At 40.6% G+C, this 17,959-nt stretch overlaps 1 protein-coding gene across 5 annotated transcripts in view; it reads right to left on the reverse strand.

The window, feature by feature from the left end:
- Positions 1-17,959, reverse strand: part of LOC137124441 (NACHT, LRR and PYD domains-containing protein 12-like) — a 102,434-nt gene that overhangs the window by 78,850 nt on the left and 5,625 nt on the right. For all 5 annotated transcript variants that reach the window (XM_067499439.1, XM_067499438.1, XM_067499440.1 and 2 more), the window contains exons 6-11: positions 17,683-17,856; positions 16,749-16,922; positions 15,692-15,865; positions 14,507-14,683; positions 13,167-13,343; positions 12,094-12,267 (exon numbers count right to left, since the gene is read on the reverse strand). In XM_067499439.1, the coding sequence (XP_067355540.1) occupies positions 12,094-12,267; positions 13,167-13,343; positions 14,507-14,683; positions 15,692-15,865; positions 16,749-16,922; positions 17,683-17,856 (1,050 nt within the window). The remainder of the gene's footprint in view (positions 1-12,093; positions 12,268-13,166; positions 13,344-14,506; positions 14,684-15,691; positions 15,866-16,748; positions 16,923-17,682; positions 17,857-17,959) is intronic.

The raw sequence follows: 17,959 nt of genomic DNA on the forward strand, positions 1-17,959 counted from the left end.
CTTCGATCACCTGCATCTTGTCTTGTCTTCCTCTTTTGTTTCTCACTATTTCGCCTAGTCGGTTATTGTAGCAAGAATAGGTACAACTTAGAAGCCTCCACGTGCACCGACAGACTGTTCCAGTTTTCTTACAGTAACACATCACCATCATCACCACCATTCAACACAGTGTGAAGAAGAAAAACATTGTCCCATGTTCATTACAAAGAGAAATGCAACCATCAATCTGAACAGTTTGTTACCTTTTAAAAACTTTTGCTATATGCTCCAAGATCTTACTGTAAACAGGTTCTGTTGAAGCCTCCTGTGAAGTCAAATTCACAGAAAAAGAGATGTTGATGGACGCTGACCCTTCTAACTAATCCATAATCAAATCAGTTTTGCAGACTTTTATTAATTATAATTTGATAAGAACTAATGACAGATGACCACAGTGAAGCAGGGAGAGCAGAGTGAATTCATTTCAAATCTACAGCTAGTGCTAACGTAACATTAAATAACTACAGTATATTCACATTTATTCTCTGATCTGTCAACTTCCAACTGCTGTTTTTGGTCTTGTGCATCATTCTCAGTGTAACAGTTCACTTGTTTTAACAGCAACAACAACTAAATGATAAAATATTAATAATGATGATCATGAACTAAATACCTCATGTCTATGTACTTTTATTAATATTGTCTAAAAGACTACAGGGTGTTAAAAAATTCATGTTATGCAAAATTCAATTGCAAATAGCCATTGGATTAAACTATGGATTTCTAAAGACATTTCGACCAGTTTTGTTCATCCTTTTTTTATACAAGTAGCCTCAGCACTTCATATACATATAGTACTATGTATTAGTATATAGATAGTGTAATGCAACCGCAAGGGGGCACAAGCCAGTGTCTTCTTGTGCCAGTCCCAAGTCTGGATAAATGCAGAGGGTTGTGGCAGGAAGGGCATCCGACGTAAAACACATGCCAAATCAAACATGCGAATCGTGACAAAGACTTCCATACCGGATCGGTCGGGGCCCGGGTTAACAACGACCACCACCGGTGCTGTTGACCTACTGGGTACCGGTGGAAATTGGACTACTGTTGGTCGAAGACGAAGAAGAAGAGGAGGAAGGTGTGTTCGTAGGCAGAGAGAGAAGAGGAAAGCTAAGAATGTAGGACTGACAGTAGGGACTTTGAATGTTGGTACTATGACAGGGAAGGCTAGGGAGTTGATCGACATGATGCAGAGAAGGAAGGTGGACATACTGTGTGTCCAGGAGACCAGGTGGAAAGGTAGCAAGGCTAGAAGCTTAGGAGCAGGGTTTAAGTTGTTTTACCATGGGTCAGATAGGAAGAGAAATGGAGTAGGAGTTATATTGAAAGATGATTTTGTGAGGAATGTTCTAGAGGTGAAAAGAGTATCAGACAGGTTGATGAGTCTGAAGCTGGAAGTTGAAGGGGTGATGTTCAATGTTGTGAGTGGTTATGCCCCACAGGTAGGATGTGAGTTAGAAGAGAAGGAGAAATTCTGGAGTGAGTTAGATGAAGTGATGCAGAGCATCTCCAGAGGTGAGAGAGTTGTCATTGGTGCAGATTTCAATGGGCATGTAGGTGAAGGGAACAGAGGTGATGAGACTGTTATGGGCAGGTTTGGTGTTCAGGACAGGAACGCAGAAGGTCAGATGGTGGTTGACTTTGCAAAGAGGATGGAAATGGCTGTAGTAAACACTTTCTTTCAGAAGAGGCAGGAACATAGGGTGACGTACAAGAGCGGAGGGAGAAGCACTCAGGTAGACTACATCTTGTGTAGACGTTGTAATCTGAAAGAGATCAGTGACTGTAAAGCATTGGTAGGGGAGAGTGTAGCGAGACAACACAGGATGGTGGTGTGTAAAATGATGCTGGTGGTGAGGAAGATAAGGAGGACTAAGGCAGAGCAGAGGACGAAGTGGTGGAAGTTGAAAAAGGAAGAATGTCGTTTAGTTTTCAGGGAGGAGCTGAGACAGACTCTGGGTAGTTTGGAGGTGCTTCCAGATGACTGGACTACTACAGCTAATTTGATCAGGGAGACAGGTAGGAGGGTACTCGGTGTGTCATCTGGAAAGAGGAAAGCGGACAAGGAGACTTGGTGGTGGAACGAGGAAGTTCAGGAGTGTATACAGAGAAAGAGGTTAGCTAAGAAGAAGTGGGACACTGAGAGGACTGAAAAGAGTAGACAGGAGTACAGGGAGATACAGCGTAAGGTGAAGATAGAGGTGGCAAAGGCCAAACAAAGAGCATATGAGGACTTGTATGTTAGGTTGGACACTAAAGAGGGAGAGGTGGATTTGTACAGGTTGGCCAGACAAAGAGATAGAGATGGGAAGGATGTGAAGCAGGTTAGTGTGATTAAAGATAAGGATGGAAATGTATTGACAGGTGCCAGGAGTGTGATGGGAAGATGGTAGGAGAACTTTGAAAAGTTGATGAATGAAGAAAATGAAAGGGAACGAAGAGTAGAAGAGGTGACTGGTGTGGAGCAGGAAGTAGCAAAGATTAGTAAGAGTGAAGTGAGGAGGACGTTGAAGAGGATGAAGAGCGGAAAGGCAGTTGGTCCTGATGACAAACCTGTGGAGGTATGGAAGTGTCTAGGAGAGGTGGCAGTAGAGTTTTTGACTAGTTTGTTTAACAAGATCTTGGAGAGTGAGAGGATGCTGAGGACTGGAGGAAAAGTGTACTGGTACCAATTTTTAAGAACAAGGGAGATGTGCAGAGCTGTGGCAACTACAGAGGAATAAAGCTGATGAGTCACACAATGAAGTTGTGGGAAAGAGTAGTGGAAGCTCAGCTAAGGGCAGAGGTGAACATTTGTGAGCAGCAATATGGTTTCATGCCTAGAAAGAGTACAACAGATGCAGTATTTGCTTTGAGGATGCTGATGGAGAAGTACAGAGAAGGTCATAGGGAGTTGCAATGTGTCTTCGTAGATTTAAAGAAAGAGTATGACAGGGTGCCGAGAGAGGAGCTGTGGTATTGTATGAGGACGTCTGGAGTGACAGAGAAGTATGTTAGAGTGGTGCAGGACATGTATGAGAGCTGTAAGACAGTGGTGAGGTGTGCTGTAGGTGTGACAGAGGAGTTCAAGGTGGAGGTGGGTCTGCATCAAGGATCGGCTTTGAGCCCCTTCTTGTTTGCTCTGGTGATGGACAGACTGACAGATGAGGTTAGACAAGAATCTCCCTGGACTATGATGTTTGCAGATGACATTGTTATTTGTAGTGAGAGCAGGGAGCAGGTGGAGGAAAATCTAGAGAAGTGGAGGTCTGCTCTGGAAAACAGAGGAATGAAGCTTAGCCGCAGCAAGACAGAATACATGTGTGTGAATGAGAGGGACCCAGGTGGAACGGTGAGGTTACAGGGAGCAGAGGTGAAGAAGGTGCAGGACTTTAAGTATTTAGGGTCAACGGTTCAGAGCAACGGTGAGTGTGGAAAAGAGGTGAAGAGGCGAGTGCAGGCAGGTTGGAACGGGTGGAGAAAAGTGTCAGGTGTGTTGTGTGATAAAAGAGTATCAGCGAGAATGAAAGTAAAGGTGTTCAAGACGGTGGTGAGACCAGCAATGTTGTTCGGCTTAGAGACTGTTGCACTGAAGAAAAGACAGGAGGCAGAGCTGGAGGTTGCAGAGCTTAAGATGTTGAGGTTCTCTTTGGGAGTGACGAGGATGGACAGGATCAGGAATGAGTACATCAGAGGGACAGCTCATGTTAGATGTTTTGGAGATAAAGTCAGAGAGGCCAGATTGAGGTGGTTTGGACATGTTCAGAGGAGAAACTGTGAATATATCGGTAGAAGGATGCTGAGGTTGGAGCTGCCAGGCAGGAGGTCTAGAGGAAGACCAAAGAGGAGATTTATGGATGTAGTGAGGGAGGACATGAAGTTAGTTGGTGTGAGTGAAGAGGATGCAGAGGACAGAGTTAGATGGAGGCACATGATTCGCTGTGGCGACCCCTGAAAGGGAGCAGCCGAAAGGAAAAGAAGAAGAAGTTTCCTTAGACTTCCTCGTTTGTTTACCTGTGTAGTGACTTTTGTTTGTCTGCGCCTTATTTATCTGGTTACCCTCTGTTTATCAGTTTTCCTTAGTCCCCCTCCGTGTACTTACCTGTTATTAGTTTTTATGTTTATCTGAGTCTTATTGTTTCCTGAGCCTGTTGTCCTAAGTTACCATCTTATTATCTATTAAGTTAATCCCCCTCATGTTCTGGTCCTTTTGGTTAGTCTGAGTTTTCTTTGTTCTGTATCCGGTTCCTAGTATCCTCCTGTTAGGAGCGACTTCTGTAAACTATTTACATCTGTCAATAAAGCCCCTCGTTATTTGCAATCCCTCTCACAGTCTCTTCACTTGGGTACTCCCTTAACCAAAACCCTGACAGTAGGATCTGGCCAGAAATTGGACCCTGAGACGTGTAGGGGGCAAACAATGAATCTGTCTGAGGCAAATGAGTTATGGCTTCAGGTTAGGGAGCAATCAGACTCTCAAGATTACTTTTTTGAAGACCCCAGTCCTCGTTATTCGGTTAGGTACATTGATCCTTATTATTTCAAGGGCCTCAGGCGTAGGAGGATCACCAAACCTCAGACCAAATCACTTGTCCCTGACTCCCCTCAGTCTGTCCCTATTCCTGAGGGTATTTCTGGGCCAGCTGACGGGGCCCCCTCTGTCCCTGACTCTACCCCTGAGTCTGTCACAGCACCGCCTGCCCTTAGGCCGGCCTGCTGCCCACCTGTTCCAGTTCTGTCTCCAGTAGAGCCGACTCTACTAAGACCTGAAGGGTCAGCTCTTATTTTCAGGGCTGGCTTCATGTCCAGTCGACATTCTCCCCCACTCCGTCCCAAGCAAATCTGACCAGTTTGGCACAGAGCCACTGATGGTCGGACCCTCTGTGTGCAAAAGACGCTCTGCAGGACGTCGACGGGCCCGGCACGCCAGCCCCTCCAAACCCCCCAGCCAGGAACTTCTCTCTAGCACCACCTCAAAATCTAGCACTCTGGCTATGTCAGCCCAGGAAGCTAGGGAGAGGGCAGGGTTCAAAGTAATTGACGAGCTACTGACTGTACTCCAGGCCAAGATGAAGCCCTCCCTCCATGACCCTGCTACCAGCCGAGCAATTGTTTGGCGAATGGAGGACTTTATTCTGTCCCGGCCTTGGCTACGGGAAAAGGGGGCCCAGATCCCCTCACCTGTCCATGTTGTGGGTCCCTCGGGGCCTGACCTCATTCCTGGGTTGGGTAATATTCCCTCTTCCCCAGTTCCTATCTCTGCGCGGGGCGCCTCCACCTCCAGTTCGGTCCCCGGTCCAGTTTCTGTACCTGCGCTCACTTGCCCTGCACCTGCCTCTGAACCCGCTTCTCCAGTTCGTGCTCCTATCCTTGTCCCAGCTCCTGCCTCTGGCCCAGTCAGCACCTGTCCTGTCCCTGTTTGTCCTGTCCCTGTTTTCCCAGGCCCGGTCCAGAGGTCTGGGTCAACCACCATTCCACCTGCTCCTGTTCCGGGGCGCGTCGACGCCGCCACCTCGGTCCAAACCCCCGAGAGAGTCGACGCCGCCACCTCGGTGACTCGTCACAGAGGCTCAATAAAATCCAGTTCAGCTGATTTGTTGGTTCCAGTATAATGAAGCTTCTGGTATTGCAGTCGTAGGAAGACATTTTGTGTACTGTATGAGAATAAGAGCCTCTCACTGCACAGCCAGCTCCATCCCTGGCTTCATTATTAGTATTATTATTAATATATGTTCATAATTATTGTTGTAGTTTTTAAGTTAATTTGAGTTCTGATCATTTTATTTGTAAATGTTTCTTTCTTTATTTGTTCTTGCTGCTCTGCTCTTGATTTTCTTCTTTTCTCCATCTCAATTTGTGTTTTATTTTTTATTTTCTCCCCAATAACTTATACATGTGACACATGTCCATTAGTGCTGGTTGGTGCACTGACTTTTTAAGGTGTATGGATTCAATCGAGGTTTAGGATCAGACCATATCAATGGTACTTGGTGTGTTCCATGTCCTTCTTTCGTCCCCCCTTCTCACAATAGTCGTAACAACCCACCAAACCTCCGCCCCTCTGCCTGTGCACCTCCCATCAACTCCTGCAACATGGAGGAGCCACAGAGCTGGTGGCCACAGTAGATTTTCCCAGACAGATTTCTCTTGGAAAATGCAGATTTTTCAGGCAAAACCATGTTTCTAACTGTTTTGAGTTCTTGTCCAGAGTTAGGGTTAGGGTCAGGTTAGGGTTCATTTGATTCAAATATGAGTATTATTAAAATTGGTTATATTTTTCTCACCTTTTTCCCAGAGCTCATTTTGCCTCTGTGCTGGATGAGACACGATGAAACTGTTCCTCTGCTCCAGTGATGTCACCTAGGACATTATCATCAGACATCATTAATTGTCTCCACTCTACACTTTTAGTTTCTTAACAACTGATGTTTTAACAATTGTTCCAGCTGAACCCAAATGGATTGAAGAAGAAATTCACAGCAGACAGAGAAATAGATTCACTACAGAGCCATCACACCCTGAACATTTCCAGATATTAAAATTTACATTATGGATCATTGAAATGTTCTTTTAGATTGGGATAAACTAAATTACAATTCAGCGATACATACATACAATACAAATCGAGAATCAGTCCCAGGATGTGATGTCATCAAATAATTTCTACCAGAATAAACTGTGATGTCATTCGTCAGAATAATAATTAAATATTTCCACAGTCACTTTCCCACAAGCAGAAATTATATTTCAGGATGATTTCACTTGTCAACGCTACATTTAAAATCTAAAACTCCTTCAAAAGTATAAGTGGCCGTTTAAACATTTATTAGCAGAAATCTATTAGTCACTTCTTCCTGCTCTAAAAGAACATTTCAAATATACACATTATTCTTCCAAGAGCTAGTAACGTCACTTTGTCAATCACGTGTAGTTTTCAATCTCAGATACTTTATCTTAGATATCAACAGTGAACATATGTCCAACAAAATTCATACTAGGAAAAGCTCCCAGTTCAGATGTTTACAATGAAACTGTTACTATTGTTAATGTTCAAATCTAATATTAATAATGATAAAAACATTGCAGATATTCAGATTGTAATTTTGAATATCTAAAATACTTTGACTAGTAAAAAGCCAATGCACATTTCCACAGTTCCTATTATGATCAGTCAAAATGCAATTTCAGAACAATGCTACTGTCCACACACACGTGCTGTGAACATCTGTTGATGGAAATATGTTTTAATTTTGATTAATAGAATTAAAATTATTGTAATAATTTCTTCACACATCGTAGCAGGTTTTCTAGGACCATCTATGTTATCAACAGCTGATATGACGTCAATTTGTTGTTACAGGTAAAACCTGTAAAAATAAAAAGGACCGTGGGAAAAGCTGAAAGCACCAATTTCTGCACGTTTGAGATGGTTCAATGTGTGTTTTCATACATTTCTTGGTGTTTTACTGCTCGTACAGGAACCTAATGAGCACGTTGAAGTGCTGTCCCACCTCAGCTCTGTGTGGAGGAGCCCAACCCCCGAGCAAATACTCCCATGTTTCTCATTCACCCATTCACACTCACTGTCACACACTGAGAGTAACCTGGGGTTTAGTCAAGACCAAGGACACATGTGACAGGAGGACGGACAATCCAGAGGTGGAAACATTCCTACAGTTAATTATTTTATTTTGTATCATGTCATTTGATACAAAGGATAACTGAGGAAAACTTGCCCACTAAAAACTTCCCATGGTGATGGTGGGACAGAGGAGGTGAGTGTGATCATTTAAAGTCCTCTATGAGGTCTGTCTCCACAGTCTTGTCTCTGAGTCGTGTCTTCAATTAGCAGCCACATTCAGAAGAGTTCAAGTGTAAAATGATTTACTGTGCAGAAAAATGAATCCAGGCTGAATCCAGATCCAGTCTGAACTAGTCTGAGCTGTTCACGGCCTTTTAAACCCTTTTCTGGGCTCGTCCTAGACTTCCAGCCTCTTTTAAAAAACACCCCGTATCTTGAATGTGACACCATTTTTATGAACTTTTCCTATTATTTCCAAACGTTCATATTGAAGTTTATTCAATATCACATCAACATCAAATAATTGTAGCTGTTTCACTACATATTGTACTGTGTCACTGTAACTGTGTCACATCAATCTAAAGACTGGGCAGCACCGGCTGTGATTGGATGATCCAGCACTTAGTCAAAAACCACCGTCTGTCACCGTCTAAGTGAACAAGTTTGTTAAATCGTGTTTCTCTCCACTTGTTTTCTCTCTCAGGCCGAGGCCGTGCACTTCTCATCCATCCCTCAGTCTCATACATGGATTTTAAACTATGATTCTCAACTATCACACACATTTAATACAAGTAGAACTTCTGTTCTAACAAATCAATCACAAATCATCAATACATTATCCTTCATTCTACATGAGACCTGCACTAATCTTTAACAGATCAACACACATCATGCACATTTAATCAGTCAAGCTTAGTTAACTATGGTTTGAAACATCAACACGTCATATACATGCTTTTTTCTGATCTTTGTGTTAGATGATAAATTATTGTATAAGTTGATGTTGACAGACCCACTATGTTTGTTTTTCTTTCCCTTTATTCACCAAAACAACAACAACAACAACAAAACAGTACAATTCACATTATACAAAACATAACATCATAACAACAGTGTGAGATATGGTAAAAAGACAGGACATGTGATACCTGTGTACAGCGTATGTTTGCTTGTGAAGGTGCATCAGGGTTGGAGAAGTGAGGATGAGCAGAAAGTGTATAATCATAAAAGAAACAGTTGTGATGGGGATGGGAAAGTACAGGGTAGGGGTTCACATACTAAGGATATAAACATGTTCTAAGCATATTTATTGTATAATACGTATTAATGAGAAAACTGAAACACACACACACACACACACACACACACACACTCATATAAATATGTATAGCAAAGATCTAAAATAATAATGTTCATAACAATATAATAATAATAATAATAATAGTAATAATAATAATGATGATAATAAAACTAATATTAACCAATAGGATAAAAATAACTACCAATAATAGAAATTATACAAAATATGTCATATTTAAATAATAATAACTATAATCATAATCAATTACAACTGCTAAAAATAATAATGATGGTATATATTCAAAAAACAAATGACCTGAGGTGCATTGTGAGCAGGTGTCTGTTTTTGATCTATTTTCCATATTTCTATTTGTTTCTATTAGGACTGTTGTTTTATAATCCTCCATACTTTTCCATTAATGTCTTAAATGATATAAATTGTTTTTTCTCAAATAGGTGGTGAAGGTGAATGATTCTTTTGTGTTGCCCTGGTGTAAAGTGAATAGGGCCATTGTGTAATTGAAAGTCTGGGTTGGGCCATATTAGAGTATGTTAACAAGGTGCTGGTGCTGATTTTGTATTTTGTGAGCTTTCCACCAGGCTGTCAGAGGTGAGGAGATGGTTATTATCTTAAAATAGTTCATTTTTTGACTGATTGTGGCATAAAAGCGAGGTCTGAAAGTGATGTGGATTTACATTGATTCTGTAGTACATATACCCATGAGTTGTTGTAATTATCCTTTTGAATCCATTTGACAAAGTATTGCAGATGTGTTGCTAGGAAGTAGTGTTGGAAATAAGGGGCCTCAAGGCCGGTCTGGGATTTTTTTCTCTTGTAATGTTGACAGTGAGATTCTAGGTTTCTTGCTTTTCCAGTAAAAGTGAGATCTTCATTTTTACTGTAACAATTCGTCCAATGAGTGAAAATGGAAGGTTTGTCTAGCGTCTGAGATCGTCTTCTACTTTTTTTAATATAGGGGTATAGTTGATACTGAAAAGTTCTGACAGCCTGGGGGAAATATTAATACCTAAATATTTAATGCTGCAGTACTAAATGGAAGGACCTGCGCTGCAGAATCCCAGGCATCTTCAGAGAGTGGAAGCATTTGATTTGTTCTAATTTATCATGTAACTTGATATTGGGGAAAATTCATTACAAATATAAAATGTTTTCTTTAGTGAGCTGTAGGGATCCTGTGAGTGTAGTAATATGTCATCTGCATAAAGACTAATTTTGTGATGTGTATTTGTGTCCTGGATTCCTTTAATTCTGACATTTTGTCGTATGGCTGCTCCTAGTGGTTCTATAAAGATGACAAATAAAGACGGAGACAGTCGGCATCCCTGTCTGGTTCCGTGCTGAAGTGTGAAACTCTCTGAGTTGACCCCATTTGTGATTACAGTGGCTCCGGGTGCAGAGTATAGTGATTTAACAAGGTGGATCAAACTCTCCAAAACCAAACTTGTGAAGGACGCTGAAAATAAATGTCCAGTTAACTTTATCAAATGCTTTTTCTGCGTCTAAGTATGGTTTTAGTTTGTTTCTGTTGTGACAGGGTGATTAAGTTGAATAGTCTCCGGACATTGTCTGACGGGTTCTTGTTTTTGATGAATCCTGTTTGGTCTGGGTGGAATAACACTGGTGTGAGTGTCTCTATTAGCTAGTGCTTTGGAAGGATGGGTTGGGTCTTTGTTGGTTTTAGTAGAAGGGTCATGATGGCTGTATTCATGTGTGTTGGTATTGTTGAGGTAGATTTATTTCCGTGGTTACGCTGTAAAATAGTGGTGACAAGATCTGCCAGAAGTCTTTGTAGTAGTATGTACTATGTAGTTCATCAGTGGTGTTTGGTGCATCTAAGCCGTTCACATGTTCACTTCTGGGGCAGGTTATTTCATGGTTATTACAGGGAATCAACACCTGACACACCGTGTTAGTTCAGAAGATCTTGTTATTTCCTAATGAATCTTGTTTGTATGTTTGTCTTTTTTACTCTGTAACAGAAGTAAAATACCTGAAAAACTACACTCAAGTAAACTATACAGGTAAAATTACAAGCACAAAAAAAACTTCTTTGTTGCAGTAATGAAAGTGAGTGGAATTTGTTACTTCCACCCCTGAGGGAATCAAACCTATCTATTAAGAATTGGATTCTCATAAAATTGAAACCGTACATTTTAGTGTTGTCAAAAATACAAATGTATGGATACATAATGATTCTAAATAGTTAAAAAAACGTTAACTCTTATATTGATAAACTAATATCACATACACACTATCTATTGCTAAATCTAGTGACCCTTTGATCTAGGTGTGACCTGGTTATATTAATGAATTCTAATAAAAATAATTGAAATAAAAATTTTAAAAATGTGGACAAAACCTAAAAGACAGAGCAGCAGCAGAGCAGCAGCACAGCAGCAGCAGAGCAGATCCAGATCCACTGCTGATCCTCTGTCAGATCCAGAGAAACACACAGGGATGATGGTGGACTTCACATTGTGTCTGACAGTGGAGCTGTTCTCAGAGCAGTTCAGACTGCAGCACTGAGAGTCATCTCCACTTCTTCTGATTCCTCTGTCAGTCACTGCTGGATGAAGCTCTCCTCTCCACTCTACCTCCCGGTAACATGGTCCAGTCAGAGCCTCTCTGCACACAACATGCTGCTGCTGCAACATCTGGATCATCAGGACAAACACTGTTTATTTACAGTATTAATGCCATGGCTTCCACCTGTAGAGAGAATGAGAGAGAACAGAGGAGATCAGTTCTTTGATTTGCAGGCTTCAGTCAGACTGATCTTAGAGCTGTGACAAAGATGAAACTGATCAATAGTTTAGTGTTGAAATCAGATCAGATTTGAGGAATGAGGACAACTGTCTCTATACATGTTGTGAGGTTGTCAGCTGGAATCCAGCTTTATTTCCTGTCCGCATGAAGACAACAACAACAGTCGTCTTCACATCAACTCCACCACATGATCACAGCAAGCTTCTGGCTGACTGTTCTCTCTGTCTCTGTCTTTCTGTCCAATCCTGAAGCCTGTCCCCATTCTCCTCTCACAGCTTCACTGAGGAAAGCAGCCACTGAGAAGGTTGGAGCTTTACAGGAAAAACTGGATCTTTGCTTTGATATTAACTGGGTTTAGTACAATACTGCTGAAAGCAGCATGGACTGACTCCAACCCTCTACTGACCTAAGAGTCTCCAGTCTACAGTGTGGACTCTCCACAAGATCAGACAGAAGCTTCACTGCTGAATCCTGCAGCTTGTTGTCACTCAGGTCCAGTTCTCTCAGATGGGAGGGGTTGGACTTCAGAGCTGAGACCAGAGAACCACAGCTGATCTCTGACAAACTGCAGTTCATCAATCTGAGTAAAAAATCAAAGATGTGGATCAAATCATTAGTAACAATCAGATTTGTCCTAATTGATGGTGTTAGAGGGACTTTGTCCTTGTGTTATTGTGGATCATCAGAATGTCAGACTTCTACAGACATCATCCAAATGTCAGCACAACATTCATACACCTATTCATGTCAGCACTGATTCAGAACATGCTGCTCACCTCACTCACCTCTGGAATTAGTCTAAAATCAGATGTGCTGGATTCAAAGACTGAATCTTGTTACTTTAATTCATCTTCTGTTTCTCTAAATCTGAACAATTCTGTTGAATCTGATGTCAAATGTCAAATATTTGTCTCAAATTCCAAACTGACCATTATTGATGATATAACTAATGTCAGTGAGATCTGCTTCCTCCTGGATCAGATGTTGACTGATCAAAGTCAGATGGATGTTCTCTTCTCTGATCCTAAATGGAACCTAGTACCTTTCTGTACAAACATGTCTGCAGTGTCACATTTCTGCTCCTGGTTACTGGTTGTGTCTCTACACAAAGTGACATCATTGTGTGACAGGAAGCATCATGCACAGGTTCAAGTGTCACCTGCTGATGGAGACAAATCAGACGCCACTAAAGATACTTCAAACATCTGGAAACATCATTTCCTCTCTGTCTCTGTGTTGCTGTTGCTGAGATTTACACTGTGTTTCATACAAAAGACTTTACTGCTGAAAATGGAATCAACTTCTCAAACTTCTTTTCATTTGCTTTAGATGCTTTATAGTGTCACACATGAAAATAAATTTAAAAAAAATTTCTTTAATTCATTCAGTTTTCTTACAAACATGAGTCTCTTTTCCTTGTAAAAAATTTTAATCAATGAGATGAAAAACTTGTGGTGAGACTTGTTGAGAAACACTGACCTCAGAGCCTCCAGTCTACAGTGTGGACTCTCCAGAAAACCACACAGCAGCTTCACTGCTGAATCCTGTAGGTTCCTGTTGTCACTCAGGTCCAGTTCTCTCAGATGGGAGGGGTTGGACTTCAGAGCTGAGACCAGAGAATCACAGCTGATCTCTGACAATCTGCAGTACATCAATCTGAATAAAGAATCAAAGATGTGGATCAAATCATTAGTAACAATCAGATTTGTCCTAATCAATGGTGTTAGAGTGACTTTGTCCTTGTGTTATTGTGGATCATCAGAATGTCAGACTTCTACAGACATCATCCAAATGTCAGCACAACATTCATACACCTATTCATGTCAGCACTGATTCAGAACATGCTGCTCACCTCACTCACCTCTGGAATTATCAGACAAACATCAAATCACATCTGACAGACTCAAAACGTCCTACAATACTTTGACTCATCAGTGAAATGGATCAAACTTTACACAACCAGAACTGATCCAGTATAAAGGTCTTGCTTGGTCCTGGTCTCTGTCCTGCAGATCAGCAAAACCAAATTACAGATGATTTCATTAAAACTTTGCTAAATGTTCAGCACAAATGTCAAATCAAAACAATTTCCACTTCATGGACTGAAACATGTGAAACCAACAGTTTGGTTCTTTAAACCTTTTCCAACACATTTAACAAGTGAAATCAACTCTATGAAAAACTACAACAACAGAAATCACTCATGACAGCTCACTGATATTAGCTCAAACTGAAGATTTCAATGTATTCGGATGATTTTGACTTTATTATTGGGATTAAATTCATGGACTGGTTTGACTTCATGTCAGTAAAAAGTCCTCTTTGGTTTATTGGAGCTATTTGTGGTTATTTGAAGTGAAAAATAAGGGAGGATGAATTTATGAACTGAATTTAGTTGTTGTTTGAAAACCAAAAGAACTGAACTTAACTGTGGTGGATTTGAAAAGAAAAACCCTGATTGGACTTTTGGACTTGGAGCCATTCTTGGTTTTTGTTGGACTGTTGATAAAGACATTAGGATCAGTTTTGGTTGAATATGTGAAGATGATAGTTTGAAAATGTGTCTGTTGTCCTTGTTTGGTTTCAGTGTTTTCTGTTCATTCAGTGCAGCTACAGGCTGAACGTTAAGTCTGATTGTTTTAACCTGTTTCCTTTGTAAAGGTCGACTAAATGAACCAAACTGACTTCTATCACAATCTGAAATGTCAGGACAGACCTGGCTGGACCTGGCTGGTCCCCTAAAGAAAAACCACATCACACAGTCACAAGTTGTTCATGAAACACAGAAAATCTCCAACAGTAACAGTCAGTGAACTGACCTCAGAGTCTCCAGTCTACAGTGTGGACTCTCCAGAAAACCACACAGCAGCTTCACTCCTGAATCCTGCAGTTTCTTGTTGAAACTCAGGTCCAGTTTTCTCAGATGGGAAGGGTTGGACTTCAGAGCTGAGACCAGAGAATCACAGCTGATCTCTGACAAACTGCAGTTTATCAATCTGAATAAAGAATCAAACATGAAAGTTTAGAAACAAAGTTCCTGTTTGAAACCATCAATGTTTCATCATCTGATCAGAGCTGAGATCAGGATTTTCTCTCAGGATTCTTCAACAATATATTTGTGTCTTTCTTCTTCTTCAGTTGGACAGTCCAAGTTGTCTTTGTGAAGACAGAAGCAACAATCTGATCATTAGTGAAATGTTAGTGTCTAAACTCTGCTAAACACAAACTTCAACCTCTTGTCTGCTCTTAATGATCAAACCTTCAAACTAAGGTTTTTCTGTGTCTGTCTTCATACACTGGACAGAGACAGAGAGGAGGAACTTTGTCCTCACACATTTGAAATGTCACTATAGTGGATCTCACAGCACAGCTGCTGTCATTCACCTGGATTTGGCTTCATGTGATCAGACAATGTAGTGATTGGACAAAGATCCAGTTTGTCTGCAGCAACACTTTGGTTGTCCTCAACACACATTTGTCCTCCCTGCTCTCTCATGTGTCTCTCACATGTCTTCACACATGCAAACTATTTCCCATCTGATGTAAAGCTGTCAATCATCTCCTGTTGCACTTGATAGTAGTTGTGGAATGTTTGGAGGATTTCTTTCCTTTTCTCTGCTGCTCCTCTCTACATTTATTCCACTCAAATCAAACAGGATCAACTGTCTCTGCTTCTTGACACAGTTGGCAGTTGGATGCTTCTTCATTAGCTTCAGTCAACTATTTAGTGCTGTGTGTCCTGTTGTTAACCTGCTGATTCTTCTCTCCTCCTTCTATTTGCTCCAAGCTGATTCTCTGTTGCTGCTTTATACAAGTGTCTTCAATTCTAAGTCTGACAATCAAATGTCATCTTCACATTTTTACATCAGATTTTTCGACACTTTCAAAACTTCCTTTCAACCACTGAACAGTTTGAATGTGATTTGACCTCAGAAACATGAACATGTCACTACAACTTTTACATCATATTAATCTCATCACACAACTAAAAAATGGTGTCTGACCTCAGAGTCTCCAGTCCACAGTGTGGACTCTCCAGAAAACCACACAGCAGCTTCACTCCTGTATCCTGCAAGTAGTTAGAGCTCAGGTCCAGTTCTCTCAGATGGGAGGGGTTGGACTTCAGAGCTGAGACCAGAGAATCACAGCTGATCTCTGACAAACTGCAGCTCCTCAATCTGCATAAAGAATCAAAGATGTGGATCAAATCATTAGTAACAATCAGATTTGTCCTAATCAATGGTGTTAGAGGGACTTTGTCCTTGTGTTATTGTGGATCATCAGAATGTCAGACTTCTACAGACATCATCCAAATGTCAGCACAACATTCATACACCTATTCATGTCAGCACTGATTCAGAACATGCTGCTCACCTCACTCACCTCTGGAATTATCAGACAAACATCAAATCACATCTGACAGACTAAAAACTTCCTACAATACTTTGACTCATCAGTGAAATGGATCAAACTTTAAAGAACCAGAACTGATCCAGTATAAAGGTCTTGCTTGGTCCTGGTCTCTGTCCTGCAGATCAGCTTAGAAAATCCAAAACTAAAGACAGATTCAACTGAACAGAAACTATTTGAATCCGAAATTACAGATGATTTCATGAAAACTTTGGAAAATGTTCAGCAGAAATGTGAAATAAAAACAATTTCCACTTCATGGACTGAAACATGGAAAAACAACAGTTTGGTTCTTGAAACATTATTCAACTCATTTAACAAGAAAATTCACCTCTATGAAAAAATAAAACTGTTTTACTATGAACATTAATGATTACAGCTCACTCATCTGAAGTAAAACATCAAATGTTGTTTTCCTTTTTCATCTTAATCACTTATTTTAAATAAAATATTAGTTCTGATGATTCTGTTTCTTGTAATTATAAAAATACATTTAAATGTGACAAGTAAACATTTTATACAGTTTATTTAGGAACAGTGAGGAATATAAAAAAAAAAAATTTGATTAAAGTTTGGAGTTGAATTAATTACTTAATTAAAGTCGTGTATTAAATATATAAAATCTCCAACAGTATCAGACAGTGAACTGACCTCAGAGTCTCCAGTCTACAGTGTGGACTCTCCAGAAAACCACACAGCAGCTTCAATCCTGAATCCTGCAGGTTGTTTTCACTCAGGTCCAGTTTTCTCAGATGTGAGGGGTTGGACTTCAGAGCTGAGACCAGAGAATCACAGCTGATCTCTGACAAACTACAGTCACTCAATCTGCATAAAGAATCAAAGATGTGGATCAAATCATTAGTAACAATCAGATTTGTCCTAATCGATGGTGTTAGAGGGACTTTGTCCTTGTGTTATTGTGGATCATCAGAATGTCAGACTTCTACAGACATCATCCAAATGTCAGCACAACATTCATACACCTATTCATGTCAGCACTGATTCAGAACATGCTGCTCACCTCACTCACCTCTGGAATAGTCTAACATCAGATGTGTTAGATTCAAAGACTAAATCTTGTTTCTTTAATTCATCTTCTGTTTCTCTTCTGTTGAATCTGATGTCAAATGTCAAATATTTGACTCAAATTCCAAACTGACCATTATTGATGATATAACTAATGTCAGTGAGATCTGCTTCCTCCTGGATCAGATGTTGACTGATCAAAGTCAGATGGATGTTCTCTTCTCTGATCCTAAATGGAACCTAGTACCTTTCTGTACAAACATGTCTGCAGTGTCACATTTCTGCTCCTGGTTACTGGTTGTGTCTCTACACAAAGTGACATCATTGTGTGACAGGAAGCATCATGCACAGGTTCAAGTGTCACCTGCTGATGGAGACAAATCAGACACCACTAAAGATACTTCAAACATCTGGAAACATCATTTCCTCTCTGTCTCTGTGCTGCTGTTGCTGAGATTTACACTGTGTGTTTCATATAACAGACTTTACTGCTGAAAATGGAATCAAATTCTTGGTTTTGAGAGTTGTGTATTATAGATGTACAGGAAAAAACACTGACCTGACAGTCTCCAGTCTACAGTGTGGACTCTCCAGTCCAGCAGAGAGCATTTCAACTTTTGAATGCTGCAGGATATTCCTACTCAGATCCAGTTCTCTCAGATGGGAGGGGTTGGACTTTAGAGCTGAGGCTACAACTTCACAGTGAGTCTCTGAGAGTCCACAGCCAGAAAGTCTGTGATGAGAAATAAACTAAATTATGAAATCTGAAATGTTTATTGTTAAAAAGGTCATGTGTGATTTTATTTTCTTAACATATCTCACATCAGACTGAGCAG

This window comes from Channa argus, chromosome 3 (assembly GCF_033026475.1).
Source record: "Channa argus isolate prfri chromosome 3, Channa argus male v1.0, whole genome shotgun sequence".
Lineage (NCBI taxonomy): Eukaryota > Metazoa > Chordata > Actinopteri > Anabantiformes > Channidae > Channa > Channa argus.